The sequence below is a fragment of the Clavelina lepadiformis genome, chromosome 3 (genome assembly GCF_947623445.1).
Source record: "Clavelina lepadiformis chromosome 3, kaClaLepa1.1, whole genome shotgun sequence".
NCBI classification, from domain to species: domain Eukaryota; kingdom Metazoa; phylum Chordata; class Ascidiacea; order Aplousobranchia; family Clavelinidae; genus Clavelina; species Clavelina lepadiformis.
Window position 1 is genome coordinate 2,473,810 of NC_135242.1, and position 15,825 is coordinate 2,489,634.

The 15,825-nt window shown below is 37.4% G+C and overlaps 2 protein-coding genes across 4 annotated transcripts; both read right to left on the reverse strand.

The window, feature by feature from the left end:
- Positions 1-1,413: 1,413 nt before the first annotated feature.
- Positions 1,414-6,715, reverse strand: LOC143449383 (lethal(3)malignant brain tumor-like protein 4). Of its 2 annotated transcripts, XM_076949561.1 has the most exons (6): positions 5,981-6,715; positions 4,954-5,109; positions 4,522-4,674; positions 3,990-4,337; positions 3,836-3,899; positions 1,414-3,676 (listed from the first exon to the last, which is right to left on the reverse strand). In XM_076949561.1, exons 2-6 carry the CDS (start codon positions 5,029-5,031, stop codon positions 1,569-1,571), a joined length of 2,751 nt encoding a protein of 916 aa, XP_076805676.1. In that variant the 5' UTR covers positions 5,032-5,109; positions 5,981-6,715; the 3' UTR covers positions 1,414-1,568. The 2 variants fall into 2 exon arrangements, with proteins under 2 accessions (XP_076805676.1, XP_076805677.1); XM_076949562.1 differs by having other exon boundaries at positions 4,954-6,715.
- A 3,700-nt stretch (positions 6,716-10,415) lies between these two features.
- Positions 10,416-14,355, reverse strand: LOC143450078 (microtubule-associated protein RP/EB family member 1-like). Of its 2 annotated transcripts, XM_076950484.1 has the most exons (8): positions 14,193-14,355; positions 13,743-13,849; positions 13,546-13,638; positions 13,309-13,426; positions 12,752-12,853; positions 12,065-12,231; positions 11,815-11,982; positions 10,416-11,566 (listed from the first exon to the last, which is right to left on the reverse strand). In XM_076950484.1, the coding sequence occupies exons 1-8, from the start codon at positions 14,353-14,355 to the stop codon at positions 11,486-11,488; spliced, it is 999 nt and encodes a 332-aa protein (XP_076806599.1). In that variant the 3' UTR covers positions 10,416-11,485. The 2 variants fall into 2 exon arrangements, with proteins under 2 accessions (XP_076806599.1, XP_076806600.1); XM_076950485.1 differs by lacking the exon at positions 12,752-12,853.
- Positions 14,356-15,825: the final 1,470 nt, after the last annotated feature.

Sequence of the window (15,825 nt, forward strand, 5' to 3'; positions counted from 1 at the left end):
CTAAAACTTTTTCTATGACAGAATTTATTTTCGCGGCCTGCGACGAAATACAGTTTCCAAATATTACACAATATCACTTTTACACTGAGTTACGTATTTTGCAAAACGAAATCTTTGTAATTTAATCGTAAAAACATTCGAAAAAGTTTTTATTCGGTCAAAACCCAGACGTATTACACAAATTTTGGTCTCCTTTTTGCAGACGTTCGACTCTACGACACAAAAATGTATTAACAAATAAAAATAACTCTTAAAGCATTTTATTATCGTACTCTTCAATTTCGTGACATTTTGCATTAGTTTGATAATAATAATTGGGTGATTTAAAAAGAAACGTTTAAAAAATCTCACGTTTTCGATTTGAATTGTTCTTTAAAGTTAAAATATTGTGTATTGGTTATTGCATACCGCATTGAACCGCATTGAATCGCATTGAATCGCATTGAACCGCATTGCGGCTTTGTAAGCGTTTCTCTTATAGCTTCTTTTGTCAACTGAGCGAAAGAGGGTACTCTGTAACAAAGTGTCGACAGATGCGAAGTTAAACATGCCATGCACTTCATAAGTGCTGATGCTTTGCGTAGTCTGTCGCCTTCAAAATATCAGAGGTTAACTTTCACCTACATTTATCGTCATTCAAATCACACCCAGTCGAGTGAGTTCAGTTTTGACACAGAAGCACATATCTAATATTTACATCTAGAAACGAGATGACTTTTACCGCAGACATGTTGGAAGGGTCATTATGGTATGAGGTAAAGGTGTTATTGATAGGATCAGCGGGTGCTGCCTATACAAGGAGAAAAAACTGTACAAAATAAACAAGTTAGGCTTTACGTGGTATTGATATGTTGTTGGCCAGCTTCATATTTTATGGACGTGCCCTTTAAAATGAGGATGTCTGGTGAGTAACTGATTGTAACAAGCCTATTCCTAATGATGCAGAAAAAGTTATTTAAAAATGTAGCGATATAATATCTGCTTTCTTTGCAAGTTTATAATTGGCTTTGTGAAAGCACTTTTACTTATTAGTATTTTTTATTTACTATTTACTTGTAAGCATTATTTCTGCATCTTAGTAGTAATCATAAATAATGATTACAAATTAAGATTAGTCTGATATAAGCATTTTTAACTGACGTCATACATTTTTAGACAAAAACTTAGCAGTTTTACGCGGGCGTTGCTTTATTTTGGAAAATATTAGTCATTCATCCTTCGTAGTCCACTTTGTCAAGAAGTCTTGTAGCCATTTCCAATCTCGGTATTTCCTATTATGTTACAAAGGGAGAAATGATATACGAGAACTAACCTGACATGCACCTTTTAAACCTCGCAAATAACTTTTCTCCATTCCTTCATTCCCTTATATGGTATAATGATGATGATGGATTTCTTTCAAACTACACGCGGTTCTTTTTCGGATGCGTCAAAATTTAATCAAAGAATCAAGAAGAATGAATTAGTTAACCACAATTTCTTACCACACGGGTTGAAGCCATAAAATACACAGAATGTACAAAAACCGCCGAAAATTGTCGCTCGTACACAAAACATCAACGAAAATGTTAAGCTTTGAACTTCTCGGCCGCTTTGAACATCAATATCGCGTTATAAATTTTAACGCTGGGTCCGAGTTTGAGTTTTAAAACAGAGGAGATGTCAGATTGCGTCAGCAGCATGAAAGCTTCACCGTCGATCTCTTGTGAAACGAATACGTCACCGCATTCGCTTTTACCGGTCAGCTCGTTGACAAATCTCGACACTTGCTCCATGCCCCACTGTGACACCTCGCTTGCCCTTTTACCTTTGACCCCCGGAAGTGACATTACGTGTTGGTCCCAGCCCAGTGACAATTCGGATTGATTCTGACGTTCCGATAGTGACGTCATGAAGGCCGCCTCGTAAAGCGGCGATCGAGCTTTGAAAGTGGACAATCGTTTGCTGTGCTCCTTGGACCGGTGTCGTCTCGAGTGTCCGTTGCTGGTCATCGAAGCTCGAGTCTTGACTCTTTCCCCGGGACTCCCCTTTTCTTCGACCGGACTCGGCAAGCGATTTATGCGAGGACGTCCACGCTTTCGTTTCACGACAAACGTCGCGTTCGTTTTCTTGTTATTGTTAGCGTCGATTGTGACGTCATCATAAGATCGTGTCTTGTCGTAAGTGAGTCGATCGGGAAGTGCTTCCCTGTTGAGGTTCTGCAGGGAGTAAGGGCATCCGAACTCGCTGTGATGGTTCTCGAACTTATCGTGTTTCACGTGCCCGGCTCCGTTGCATCCAGGCACGGGACATCGGCACTGATCTCCCCGCGGTGTTTCGTTTGAATTGACCGGGCCTTGAAGCTGATGCTGGGTCTCATTGCACCACTGAAGCGGATGCAGATCTCTGCTATCTGCGTCAATCCAGAAGTCGTACATGTCGCTCCAACCGTCGAAGTGAACTTGAACTCGGAAGTCGTCGAGGTCGGCGATGGTCGCGACACGAATAAGGCGGCAATTTCTTTGATCAACCACTTCTAATTTCATCCCGATCTCAAACCGATGAGGTTCGTTCCGGAATAAACCGACATCCGCGGCTCGGAAGTCGTTCTTCTGAAGATAAGTTTCCCAATCAAAGGTTTCGTTCTCATCAAATCCAAGAGGCGTGGATAACTCTTTGTTATTTTCCTTGCACCATCCGATCGGTCGGATGTAATTGGATGTTGCCAGAGTCCAGTAATCGTAACAGGAGTTCCATCCATCGAAATGAATCAACAAATACTTTCCCATGACGTCAACGATTGAAGCGACGCAAACCAGTTCAGGATGATGACGATCAATCGCTTCAATTCGATCCAAAATTTTGAAGCCGGTTTCGTTTTCATACAAAATGGAACTAAAAGCATCATCCGGAGCGATTTGGAAATCGTGTTTCTGGGCGAAAGTTTTCCAGCAAAATCCTTCCTCTTCACAACCGCACGGTGGTGACAAACGTCTACCGGTTCTTTGAGCAAATCCGCACGGAAAGATGAACGGAGAATCAGAGTTGACCCAGAAATCATAAATGGCAGGAAATCCGACGAAATGAATGCGAAGTCGATTACCCATGACGGCTGCGACGGAGACAAGACAAATCATCGACTGATGAAGAGGATCAACCGCTTCCAGGAGCCACTCAACTCGAAATCGATTCGGTTTTGACGGGAAAGCTTTGGAACCGGTCAACTCCTCAAATATGTCAAGCGGGGCACCTCGAGCCTTTTGTGAGCTGAGGTAATCTTCCCAGACAAAGTCTCTCTTCAATTTCAGAGGAGGAGGAGTCACTACGTGTCTTCTTTTCGCTGGAGATGGTTGATAATCTTCATCTTCTTCGACCACCGACAGATTCCTCCGGATTTTAATCTTCAAATCTCCGGGTTCATTGTCGGTCGAGAGAGCGAGTCCGTTTTCGTAACTCCGGAGTCTCTTCCGCTCCTGTTTCCTCATCATCGTGTTCGACTTCATTCCTTTCACCTTGTGTCTGGCCGCGTTCCTCGCCACGCACTGCTTCGAGCAGAAGCGTCCAAAAAAGCTCCCGATGTTCCCGGGTTTCCCACAGAAAACGCAGAAAATGACATCACCGGTTGAAATGGTTGCCGGTTCCGGTTTTATCGGAGTTTCTATTGCGTCATCAACGTTTGGTGACATAGAAACAACCGCTGAAAAGCAAAAATATGAAATTTGTTAACGTGCCTGTTACCAGGATGCTTCGATTTCTCCTTTTGCACAGTTTGTAATATGAGTAAATGAAAAATTGTTTACATTGTTCCATATTTTAAAGGAAGTGATTGATAAAAAGCTAATATTACGTCACCTACCTTCTCTTTCTTCTGCCTTTATTACGTCAGCGCTATTGGATTCTACTGTCGTGGTTTCTGTCACCTAGAGCGTGGCAATTGAGGTTATTTAAACAAAAGTCATGGGCTAAATATCAAACAACTTGTAAATGCTAAAAACTGTAAAAAGTCTCACATCTGGCTCCTGATTTGCATTTAATGACGTCCCGTCGTCCTCGTTGTTGTGTACGTCATCAACGAATAAATTTTGGATTTGTTCGTCATCATCTTGTTTTTCATCATCAACCGTAGAAGCGGAGGAGCCTGTTACGTCATCACTGAGGTCATCACTTATATTTGCATCGGATCTTGTTTGATCGTCATCAACGGGATCTGCCTCCATTGCTTGCTCTTGTTCGCCCACGTCCCTGCTCGTCTCATTTTCAGGAGCTTCAGTGACGTCACCAGAGGTTTTGCCTTCGGGGTCTTCGACCTCAACTGGCCCTGTTATCATTTCCACGTCGCCGTGTTCGTTCACGCGAAACTGTGAATGAGCATCGATAAAACGACCAAGAAATTGAAGATTTAGGTTTAAGACAAGTTCCGATGCATTAAAAAATTACTCCCGATAAGATTATTCAGACACTTCCAAGACGCGGAGATAAGTTTTTGAAAAAGAGCCAGAACGGAACAAACATACAATCGCGAATGATGAATTAGGCGTTCACCTTGAAATTAGTTCCCGGCAATATTCCTATCCCGTTATCCCAGTCCAAACCCGATATGACGTCATCGTTTGCTTGCGGTGTGACTTCATTGACTGTGACGTCATTAGCAACTTCTGGTTCATTAATTGTGTGTGCGGTCACGGCTTGTTCGGTCTAGAAACACATTTTAATGAAAAGAAAAATTCAAATAAGATTTGTCTGATTTTTAAAGTGAAAAAAACAAAACAAAACTTAACAAAAAATTAAAAGCTGCTAATAAAAAACAAAACAATTTTTCAATTTTAAAACTTCAATGCAAAACTTGTTCCGAAACTAGTTAACCGTTTCATGATGCAAAAAGCCTTACTGAAATTAGCATAACTGCAAAGTGCTTACAACATGAAACGAGTTACCAGTTTTGGAACCTCAAATATTTTATAATAAAGTTTATACCGCGGTGGCCCTTTCCATGGTGACGTCATTTCCGCTAGAGCACGAAACGTTTGGCTCATTCACGTTCTGCGACATCATATGCTACTTGTTGAGTTTTTAAAAACAAGCAAGCCACTCAATTCATGGCAAGTAATAACAAGACTGTGCAGCAAAGACCTGTCGTAAAACAACAATAAAACAAGATGGAGGAATGCCGTGGGCTTTAACCTGTATTCTGTCAATAATTAACCCAGCAATGGCATATATCACACACCCACTCCCAAAGGCTATGTAAATTCAAATAAGACGTTTTGTAGAACAAGCGTATATAAAGCCATGGCCGTGGGAGACGAGTCTATAAATATGGCAATAAATTGCTTATTTGAAAACTATTTACAGAGGTTTTTAATTCAACCTGTGCTTACGTCATCAGCTTACGTCATCAATAAACTTAATAAACGACTTACAGTGTTAAAGGATTAGGCCGCTTGAACTTACAGTCAACCGTCAATTGTAACCGATAAGAGATAAAACAACAAAAAAGTTGCAAAGAAAATCAAAGCAATCGAGATTACCACTGCTTTCCGAAATTAGACCTAGCAGTAGCAGGCGCGAATTTTGCCACAAAAAAAGCGAAATAAATCATCTTATTTGCACAGGACGGCAGGATGTTCAGGAAACACGTGACGAACATATGGAAATATATCTTCCAAAGTAAAACGCTGACAACGCTTTACCATCTAGCAGCTATTGCACTGCCTTTTTCATGTCTATTGCACGTTTTAGTATGTAGACACACTTGGAAACTAAGTAGTACAATTTAAAATCAAATAAAAAATAACGTTAAACGACCTGATAATAATACATCTACAGCCCATAGGTTAACAGAAAGTTTCGATTTAAAAGATAACAGTATAAGCAAATTCAATTTCCAGTAGGTTAGTACGTCTTAATCTGCTTCGCTGCTACATTAATAAGTGAGTAATGCGATTAGCACTGTAACACACATTGCAAGCAGTCAGTAATCAATTGCAAAGTCAAATCTTACCAAATATCAAGTGGTTCACTGCTTGTTACAAGCTGCTTTCTGTGTTGATTGTTGGCAGCAATTCGGTAACAATTCGTACTGCCACTGTTGTTTAAATAAAGCAAACAAGAATAAACAGTCACCGTCACTAGGCAAAATAAAACTAGTTTACATCAAACGCCCTTTAACGTTCATTTGAAAAAATATGTATGGGCAAGACTGTTAGTTGCAGGAACTGTAACCGTATACTTCCGTGATACGTAACAATACTGTTGGTTCACATGCGCTGCTGTCTGCCAGACCGATTCTGCTAGCTGACTGGTTGGCTGAACAGAACCGAGCAACAAACAGAAAACGTAGTCTGCCTGAAATCGACGAATTTCGAGCTACAGCGCTGTAGTTTTAGAAGAGAAACATAGGCATTTAAAACCGTATGCCTGGCATGTTTTCTTTTCGCTTAACTAACTTTGTAAAAGACAAATTATTTATAAGACATTTTTCTAATTTATATACCACTCATTTTTCAAACCTATTAAATTAAATTCCCAAGTTAATAAATATTCCTTTTTACTTAATCATTTTCTATGAAGTAGTTTAACAGTTTTGCTCAGAATAATTTTGACTAATAAATATAGAAAGTTTCTTTTTCAAAACACACAAAAAATAACTACTTCACCTAAAAAACTGACAGGAACTGTAAGCCTACAGTAGCTCACTAGTTATCGTTAAACTCTGCCTTCTTACACAATGTTGTACGCATTGTGAAGTCATAGAGCAACGGTCAATAGTAAAGAACAGTTGCTCCTTCACATCAACTGAGTGTTGCTTAAGATAATAAAAGAGAGAAGAATTAGAGAAGCGGGGAAGAAAAAAGCGAATTGTGTGTGTGCTGACATCCATAAAATTAAGCGAGGATTCACAGTGTAATTCAAGCCATCTTGGTTTTAATTATTACAAAGGTGTTGTAGAGTCTACTTTGCTTTTGTGTTTGGGTCTGCTCAAAGCATTCTTGATAAAATTTAAAATGGGTCTACCAACTTTGAATATTTAAACTCTTTTTTTGCTTAAATAAAAAGTAGGAAAAGAAACTATGGCCTGTTTAGTACACCATTCAACCTACTTTGAAAATAGCTTTTTCAAAATATTTTTAAGCAAGAAAACGTGCAGCTAAAACAGACAACTTACTGTTTTCTTTTTAAAAACACCTTATAGTTTTTGTCAAATTCATATTTTTGAAAAACATTTTAATAAAATAGTTTTACCTTTTCAAAGTGAACCGTTAGTCAAGCAAAATGTCTTGCCGATTTACTAACTACTGGGACTAGTTAATATGAAAGTAACGAAGTACGCCCTACCTGATACTAGAACCTTAAAAAGCAACCACTTGAGAATTTGTTTGAGTGCACCATTCGATGCTTATTTTCGTTTTAGTTCCGCCATTGTAGTTTGTTGCATTTAAAGGCGTCCTGTCATAATATAATTATGACTTCATAAAGAACCTATCCTATGTATTAAGTACGTTACGCTTCATTGGCTTCTTAGAATCTCAAGTCAAATTTACCCAAGCGTGACGCAGGAGATACGTAAATACACCAAGTATAATGATATTGGCCAACGTTGAAATGAAACTTGTAACCTGTATCAGGGCTATGTATTAAAGGTGCCCTAAATAATCTTGACTATTAAAAAAGCTCAAGCGAGCATCACTGATTTATTCAAATCGATGATGTCACTGCTAATTAAATAAATACATAAATAAAATATAAATGTTTAAGGAATTTGTCTTTAAATAATTTCTTTTTTTTGCCAATAATGTTTTTTTATTTTCTCAACGTTGTGTAAATACTGTAAGTCTTTTATAGACTGTCATTCATTATTCATTTTAAGTTCTAGGTAACTGTAATGGTCCAACCGCTATTATTCCCCTGTTGCGTTGGCAAAGAAAAATATTATTATTTCACTAAAATCGATCTTCTCATTATTTAAAAAGAAGATGGTTTGTCGGAAGAATTTGAAAACTGGAATGATAACAAAGAAAATGTTTTAATTATAAACTACTAAGCCAGTACCTTTCACTTAACGTTATAAAGCTGTATCAATACTTAAATACGTAAACTTAAAATTAACTATGGAAAAAACATACTTATCACTTTATAAAATGTATTTGATGCACGAGAGTCTGTATGGAGGTTAAGTTACCTCGTAAGTGGAAACCGCAAAAGTAATGTGAAGTCTTTTGGGGTTTGTACAGTCTTGTTTGATGTCTTTCAAAGTAAACCGGCCGATACGTACGATCTGCCATTCGCTTGTTTGTTCGTACAATATTAAGTCCTGAATAGCTACATGCGTTGGCGGGCGTTTGTAGTTTTAAAAATTGTAAACAAACAGAACTCAACTCTGAGGCTATGGTAATTTCTTTTCAGCATTTTAAAACAGAAAAGTGATGTACAAAATAAGGAAAGTTTTAATAAAATTTGAATTAATCCATTCCAATGTCGATATCACAAACGTATAAGTCGCCACGACATTTAAAATACAAAGCGCTGCCAATCGCTTGGGGCGGTCGGTGGTGTAATATGTATGGGAAAAGGTTTTGCGGTCTTTAGTTAGCTGCAAAAACGCTTTAATTTTCTAAACAAGTTCTATCTTGGTTTCTGCATAGTTATCGTAATAATGCGAAACCTTGTTTTTTGACCGCATGATTTGCCGTTGTGTTTGCAACAGCAATGCAGATAATATTCATTATATAAAATGGATTTAAAGAACGGATATTAAAACAAATTTATGTTCACTCAAAATTATTTTTTATCGATCGTATGTTTTAAGCTACGTTCCGTTCATAGCCGTTTCATTCGCATCTGTTTCATTTTAACGTTTTGTTTTTATAGTTTCACGATTATTATGCCTATTAACTATATAATGTTTAGAATTAAACAAGAAAGACGCTATTTAAAAGCACGTTTTTTGGTTTCTTTTAAGCAGAATTAGATCGTGCCCTCTTTTGTTATTTCTTCTTTTGTAAAATAAACCTTTTTAATTAAGTCGAATTAAGGTCGATTTTAAAGATTTGAGGTAGAAAAAGTTTTTATTTATAAACTTAAAAAATATGATATGGTTACTTCGTATCATTGTCACAAAATAAAACACAAGACATTTTCAAAGCAATATGGCTGTGACATAGACTTTCAATATATTCTATAAATTCTATATGGCTTTGCGAGCGATGACCAAAATTGCTAACGATATAGTATAGGCCTATAGCTTGTCACGCGGCGCTTAATTTGAAGAGACGTTCAACGTTTTTCGATGATGTGTTTCAAAAATAGATTGTCAATTCGTTATCGCCATGTAAGGCAATTTTAGCCCTAATGAAACCGCACCCTAGTTTGTATACGTCACAGTCGGCGTATCCACTATTTATCACAAATATCGTAGTAAAAGGAAATGTAGAGGCATGATTTCCTATTGACATTATTATACTTTTTAATTGATTCACTTGTTTGCCTCATAATTTTGCCCTCTCTTGGCCACAGAAACGGGATTCCGGTCCCTAGGATGAAGTTTCTTTTGTGCGGTTTTCTTTAACCATCCATTTGTTATGCACTTAAGATATCCATTGTCATCTAAATCTAACCATGTCACTTTATACAGTTATTTCGGCTATTGATATACACGTTTTTCATGTTAGGGAACATGTCCTCTACATCTTCTAACAGTGTAGGTGTTTGGTTGTTTGTATTATTTTGGCCATAAATTCGTTAAACTTAGGAATTATTTTGTGGATTTGGTGGCCATGCTAACGTACCATCTTATAGCACAATTGCATTATTGCTATCTTGCATGTTTTAAGCCCTTGGGCTTTGCCACTTTTTCCTGCTCGTTAATTGTTCCTGAGCATGTGTTTTATTGTGCTGTAACTACAACGGTTAGTATCCTAACTTTCGCTCCGCACAGTTAATGGCGAAAAATAAACAATACAATGCATCACTATGAGCTTATCTTGATTTTAGATATGCAAAGTATACAGCAACTAGCGCAAAACATCACCTTTGAAGAATTTTTTTCTAATCGTAGCCTGAGGGTAGACGTAGAGATTGAAATGATGAATGCGGTTGTTTCTTGGTCGCTTTTTGATTGTTTTAGGTGACTCATTTGTGTAAGAGCTCCCACAAATAAAGGAACGTGATCTCTGTTTTTATACACACACAAAGAGAAGAAATCAAGTCGAACAATTGAGTTAAATCCCATCATCAGTGTTTGGTCGACATATGAACCAGACACTGATTTCACGTTAGCAAACTTTCTCACCGCCAGGGTGGTTTTAATTTTTTACCTATTAATTTAAATAAGAAATTTAATGCACAACAAAAAAGTGTATTATGAACTGCTGGTTTGGTTCTCCAATATGCGTCGACATCCTTTTTTGACATTGATTCACTGTGAACTCGTACTCAACTCAACTGAAAAATTTTAGTTTAATTGAAAGTACATTCATCAACCGCTGCCATTTACAAAACAACGCAAGCCACTTTTCAAACAAAGTTCTCAAACATCCAGCTCATTACCGCCGTCTAGCGATTGGAACATCCTGCTTTGGGCAAGCATAGTACCCTTCCTGCATTATACACCATATTTATAAGATGAACAGGCTTGAGCGTCCCAAGACAAAATGTAACTTTAGATAAAGATTTATAACGGGACACCAGATAACATTTAGTTTCTCCTCCAGAAAAATCGACTTATACGTTGTTGCAAAACACTTCGAAAGTCATTGTGACGAAACAGTGGAGCCAATTGTTCAGCAATACATACAATCAAAATTATCATGCTGTTTACATGTTACAAATAAATTGCTTCTCCGCAAACGTGTGTCAAATAGGCGATGGTTTGTTCAAAGGAATAACGTATCAATGCTTAAGGCGCCTTTTTTACAGGCAACAGTTAAGGTAACTTAGAAAAACACTTTTTAATGCTTTACATTTTTTATCAAAAATAAGAAAATGTACATTACATAATAGCATTAATTAAAGATAGGAATCTTTTGGTTTCTGCACACCTTGTAAAGTGTTTTGAAAACTTTGGTATTGCCAAGACTTATCAACCAAGCATTGTACATACAATATAATGGTACTGAAACAGCACATGGTGTAGCGAGTAGTTTTATGAAGGGAATTACAAATATATTGCTGATAGTTAATTTAGCTTAACCATAGTTAAGAATGCATGCTCAGTTTTCAAAACGGTTTAATTTTTCTAGAGCAAATATCCTGTATATGACAACAACAACAACATGTTCGAGAATTTCCAATAACAGTGAAGGATCATTGGTCAATGAAAAACAAACATAAACTACATCTAAAGTGTAACTAGCAGCGCCTACTGACACATATACTGCCATGTTGGGATATTAACTGGTGTTGTTCAAAATGCTAACAACCAAAATAACAAAAAACAATTCGGGAGTCTGGACATCATTCTTGGATGCAAAGCTGAACAACATGCAAATCGTGTGTTTTTTTGTTTAAGTTAATATTCGTCGTCCTCGTTAGCGAAATCCCCAGCAGCCCCTTCTGCATCTGCCCCCTCTTCTGGGACTTCGAAGCCCTCCTGTAAACATGAAGTAAACTGAGTTAACTCAAAGACTCAAACTGTGAAGAATCTATTAGGAAAAAACAGGCAGTGGAATCTGCATGATTGCACTGAAGATCGGGGCCGTGCAGGGTATTAATTAACTTTTTTGTAAGTCTGTCGATTATTTTTATCAAAATCCTGTACAGTGAGTAAAATATGTTCAAAGGTGAACAACAGCACACACAACCGTGGAATAAAACACTCATACGCCATCTTAGTCCCACCTCAGTCGCGTAAAGAATCTCCATGATTTTAGCACAGATCTCTTCAACCGGACGCTTCTCCTCCTGTTGGCTTTCTTCTTGGCAAATTAATTCGATGTCACGCAGCTTGCCAAAGTAGAAATCTCTTTCCTTTTCTAACGCCTCAACAGATGTTTGCAGTTCTTGAGACTGTTTGAAAACGAACAAATCAATTGGAATTAAATTACCAGATATTTCTGAGAAGTTAAACTCAATCAATTCACGCAGGTACTTGTCCATTCAGCTCGTCAACTTGCGCTCTCAACTGGTTCAACTCTTGGCTGTTGACCGGTGCTACGTTGGTCGAAGAAGAAATGCGTTGAGCTCCTCCACTGGCCGCAGTTCGTTGAGAGATGCTGCTGCTACTGTTGGATTGTCGCGGTCCTGATGTTGTGCGATCTTAATATAAATATTAGATTAGCATATACAGTTCGTACCGAAGTTAAAAATAGATTTGGTTCCGATGTTAGTGAAGTGGATTGCAAACAGCAAACAAACGTGCAGTAACGATACTGAGCAACAGAAATATTAAAACAAGTGGATTGTCCACTTGGACTTCAGGTTTTATGCCGTTTCAACATGTAAACATTAACTAAAGTGCAAATCTGTATATGGCAGAGCGCCTTCGTGGTAGTTGCCTTAACAAGTTAAATTGCATGAAAATCATAAACATTTTACAAAGTGAGCAAAAATTTCAACTCTTCCCGGTATATGTGGGTAAAGTGCGGAAAAGAATTTCTACAAGATTATGCCACATGTACGATAACAATCGTACCACTGTGTGAGCACATTCCAAAAACAATCTTAGTGAGTCATTATCACACAAGCCTCGATGTTAAGCATTTCACAATCTTCAAACGTCTTTGTTTATGGTAAATATTGTGTGCAAAGAACATCACATTTGTACCGCTAAGCGTACTTTCGTTTGGAATAGCTCTGTTGTTCTCAGGAGTGTAATCAGAGAAAGAATGGCCATTTGTACTATCAGCTGGTACCCTCACACCTTTCACCATGGGCTTGACTTTCATCAATTAATCAATAAAACAACATTGAACAATTATTAATGGTGTTTTGCTGCCTTGCAAACCTCTGCTAGTTATGGATACACTGTAACAAAATCGAAGCCAACTTTCGAATCGAAGCTTTTTAAATATAATTAAAAAGTAGTGATTGGTCGTATCAATATAAATAAATAAATACAAGAATAACCTGAAGGTTGCAGTGAGTGCCGGTATGTAACGCATCTGACGCTACTTTTCTCATTAAATGAATTATTCCCTGAGGCTTTTAATTAATCAGGCCATCTCATTAAATTAATGAGGATTTTAGGATTAAGGAGACTTTAGGTGTTAAGAGCCTGTCCAGTGGTATGTAAATATGATCAGAATGACAGAATGACTTAAATAAGATAAGAGAATGCAATGATAAAATCTAAATATATTTAATATTAAAGTAAAAATAATTAATAAGCATTACTTGCAGCAACTGCTCGTTTGGCTGGGGCAGCGGACCGTGACATGGGGGTTGCTTTTGAACGTGGGGCAATCGCAAGTTCAGCTCCACTTCGAGAAACAACGGGGTCGTATTCATCGCCCTGATATTTGATCACATGTTTATGTAAAAATTATAGGAACGAGTACGTCAACGTAAGTTGTTGTGCAGTTAGTTTATAAATTTATTAAAACGACCGAATTCGATAAAACAAGTACAAACCGCATAATTAGCATCAAAGAACTTCTTGAACCACTGAAGAAATTCGAAATTGTCTTGAAATCTCCCTTTTACGAGTCTCTCAATTGGAATAACCTTTGTGAGAAAATAGGAAATTAATCTGGGAAACACTTATAATAACCAGTAATCAGAAATCAAGTCATAAAACTGCATGGAACAAGATGTATCGATAAACTTACTTTATCAACGCCGCACTTCTTAAAAGAATCTTGCAACAACTTGTAATTTTGAATGTACTCGTGCTCCAGTTTTGATTCCCATTTTACTTTTTTCATAAGGACCGCTTCTGCAAATGAAACATTTAGCAGGGTGCATAAAGAATTTCATGAAGGAAAGAATGTAATAGAAATTTGAACATCACAAAATTGGATAAATATAAAAACTGGGTGCCTCCAAGATACACAGGTTCACTTCAATTGCTTGGACTATTTTTATGATCACAAAACATATTTGTTTCACAGGGATCTTTGGAATTGTTTGGATCAATCAACTGAAAATTCTGCCTCAATTTTATGGTAAATGGATAACTTTTTATTCCATGGGTCAAGGAAACTTGTATGTACATAGTTTAGAAGCCCCTTGCAAAAACTATTTCACAGATACAATTTCAAAGAACTAGATGCACTTACTTCTAAACAACATGTGCATAAATTGACAGTAAACAGCTCCCGTGCACAGATGCTCAACCTTGGAAATATTTAGCAGTAAGCTGTCATTGACCCATTGCACCAAATCTTGTCTGCTGAGGTTACTTGAAGTCATGGAGGTCGAAAACACATTTACGGCAGCCATTTTGTTAACTAGGCCCACAATTATTTGCAATAGCACGACAACAAATCTATGAACAAAATACACAAAAGGGATTTTTATCATTAAGCATACCGACATACAGTGCAAGAACTCTTTATGTATCAACCGATGTCCAGCATTGAAGTGACTTTCAATCATCTGTTGCTTGAAAACACCACCTGCTTGTCTCCTTAATTTCCCTTTTTTTCAACTTATGTTTTGTGGATTTAACTAATTATGGGTTTAGTGGCTGCACTAGTTGTTACCAGCAATTTTTGATTATTGCCTTAATTATTTTTGAGTACGTTTTAAGCCTGTTCGGCTTTGTCACTTTTTCCGGTTCATTGGTAGGTAGTCCACTACCATACCATCACCTGATAGCAACTAGCTTTATTTTTCATCTCCATCGCGCTTTTGACGAAAAATAAAATGATTGATCGTATAAACTGATTAAGTTTTTAAGCGTATTGTGCTATTGTAATGACATTATGGTGAGTAACAAGTTTGTTCACCATATATTTGGTCAACCTCATATTTATTTGAGTAACACTTCGCAAAAACCAGACTGTCTATGCTTGGTAACTAAAAACTTGGCAAATGTGCAAATTCATTGTTTTGAATTTTTGAAACAGTTTCATCATCGCCTTGGTTTAGCATGTCTGCAGGTCTGGTAGCGAAGTCGTTTAAGCGCTGACCTAGCGATAAATGCGGCTTGTGTTCTGCGTTCCATACCTGCTGTGCGGTGGAGGCGTACCTTGGGTATTTATCATATCTTGTATCTATCATATCTTGGGCTAGGCATTAACAATACTTGCTCCTGTTCAGCAGACCTGTTGGACAGTTCTAAAATCGAGCAACAATAGGCCTATATAACATATAAAAACATAAATAAAAATAGTGTGACAATCAGAACTTGCAAAGATTAGCTCGGTAACCGAAGCTCTTACCATGACGAATTATAACCAGTTTAAAGTCGGCCAAAGACTTCCCAAAGTCCGAGGATAAAGACTATCCAACAATACTTACAATTTACAATAAACAGTCACTTTCAAAGATTAATGACAGAAAGATTAAGGCTAAAGCTAGGTTAAATATTAGGATATCGAGTAATGAGGAATTCTTATGTCTTAATTTCTTTTCTATTACCTCATAACTCCTGCCTATTCAGGCCTTCTAGTCATGAGTAAATGAAACTCAAATTTTTTAAAGATGTTTTTTGCACAGCTTTCTGCCACGCCTCGGCCTATAGGTATATATCTATACTGCCAGACTGAGGACTTGGGCATGGGCGCATTCAATAATGAGGCCTAGTATACAAGTGCATAACCACAGGATGGCTTTGTACACTACACCCCAGCTACTCAAGTTGTGATGTCATCTGGTTGTGTACTACTACACTACACCCCAATATAGTTTTTTTACCAGCAACAATGGTGCAATTTAGATGTGGGATTTAGATGTAGATGATTTAGG

Bases quoted from the DNA above. Each gene is read 5' to 3' on its own strand.
- LOC143449383 (XM_076949561.1), bottom strand. From the start codon at position 5,031: ATGATGTCGCAGAACGTGAATGAGCCAAACGTTTCGTGCTCTAGCGGA. The intron at 4,338-4,521 runs GTGAACGCCTAA...GCTCATTCACAG, and splicing joins TGCCGGGAACTAATTTCAAG to TTTCGCGTGAACGAACACGG. The intron at 3,677-3,835 runs GTAGGTGACGTA...TTTGCTTTTCAG, and splicing joins AAAGGCAGAAGAAAGAGAAG to CGGTTGTTTCTATGTCACCA.
- LOC143450078 (XM_076950484.1), bottom strand. From the start codon at position 14,355: ATGGCTGCCGTAAATGTGTTTTCGACCTCCATGACTTCAAGTAACCTC. The intron at 13,850-14,192 runs GTAAGTGCATCT...TTTCATTTGCAG, and splicing joins TATGCACATGTTGTTTAGAA to AAGCGGTCCTTATGAAAAAA. The intron at 12,854-13,308 runs GTAATGCTTATT...AATTGATGAAAG, and splicing joins CAAACGAGCAGTTGCTGCAA to TCAAGCCCATGGTGAAAGGT.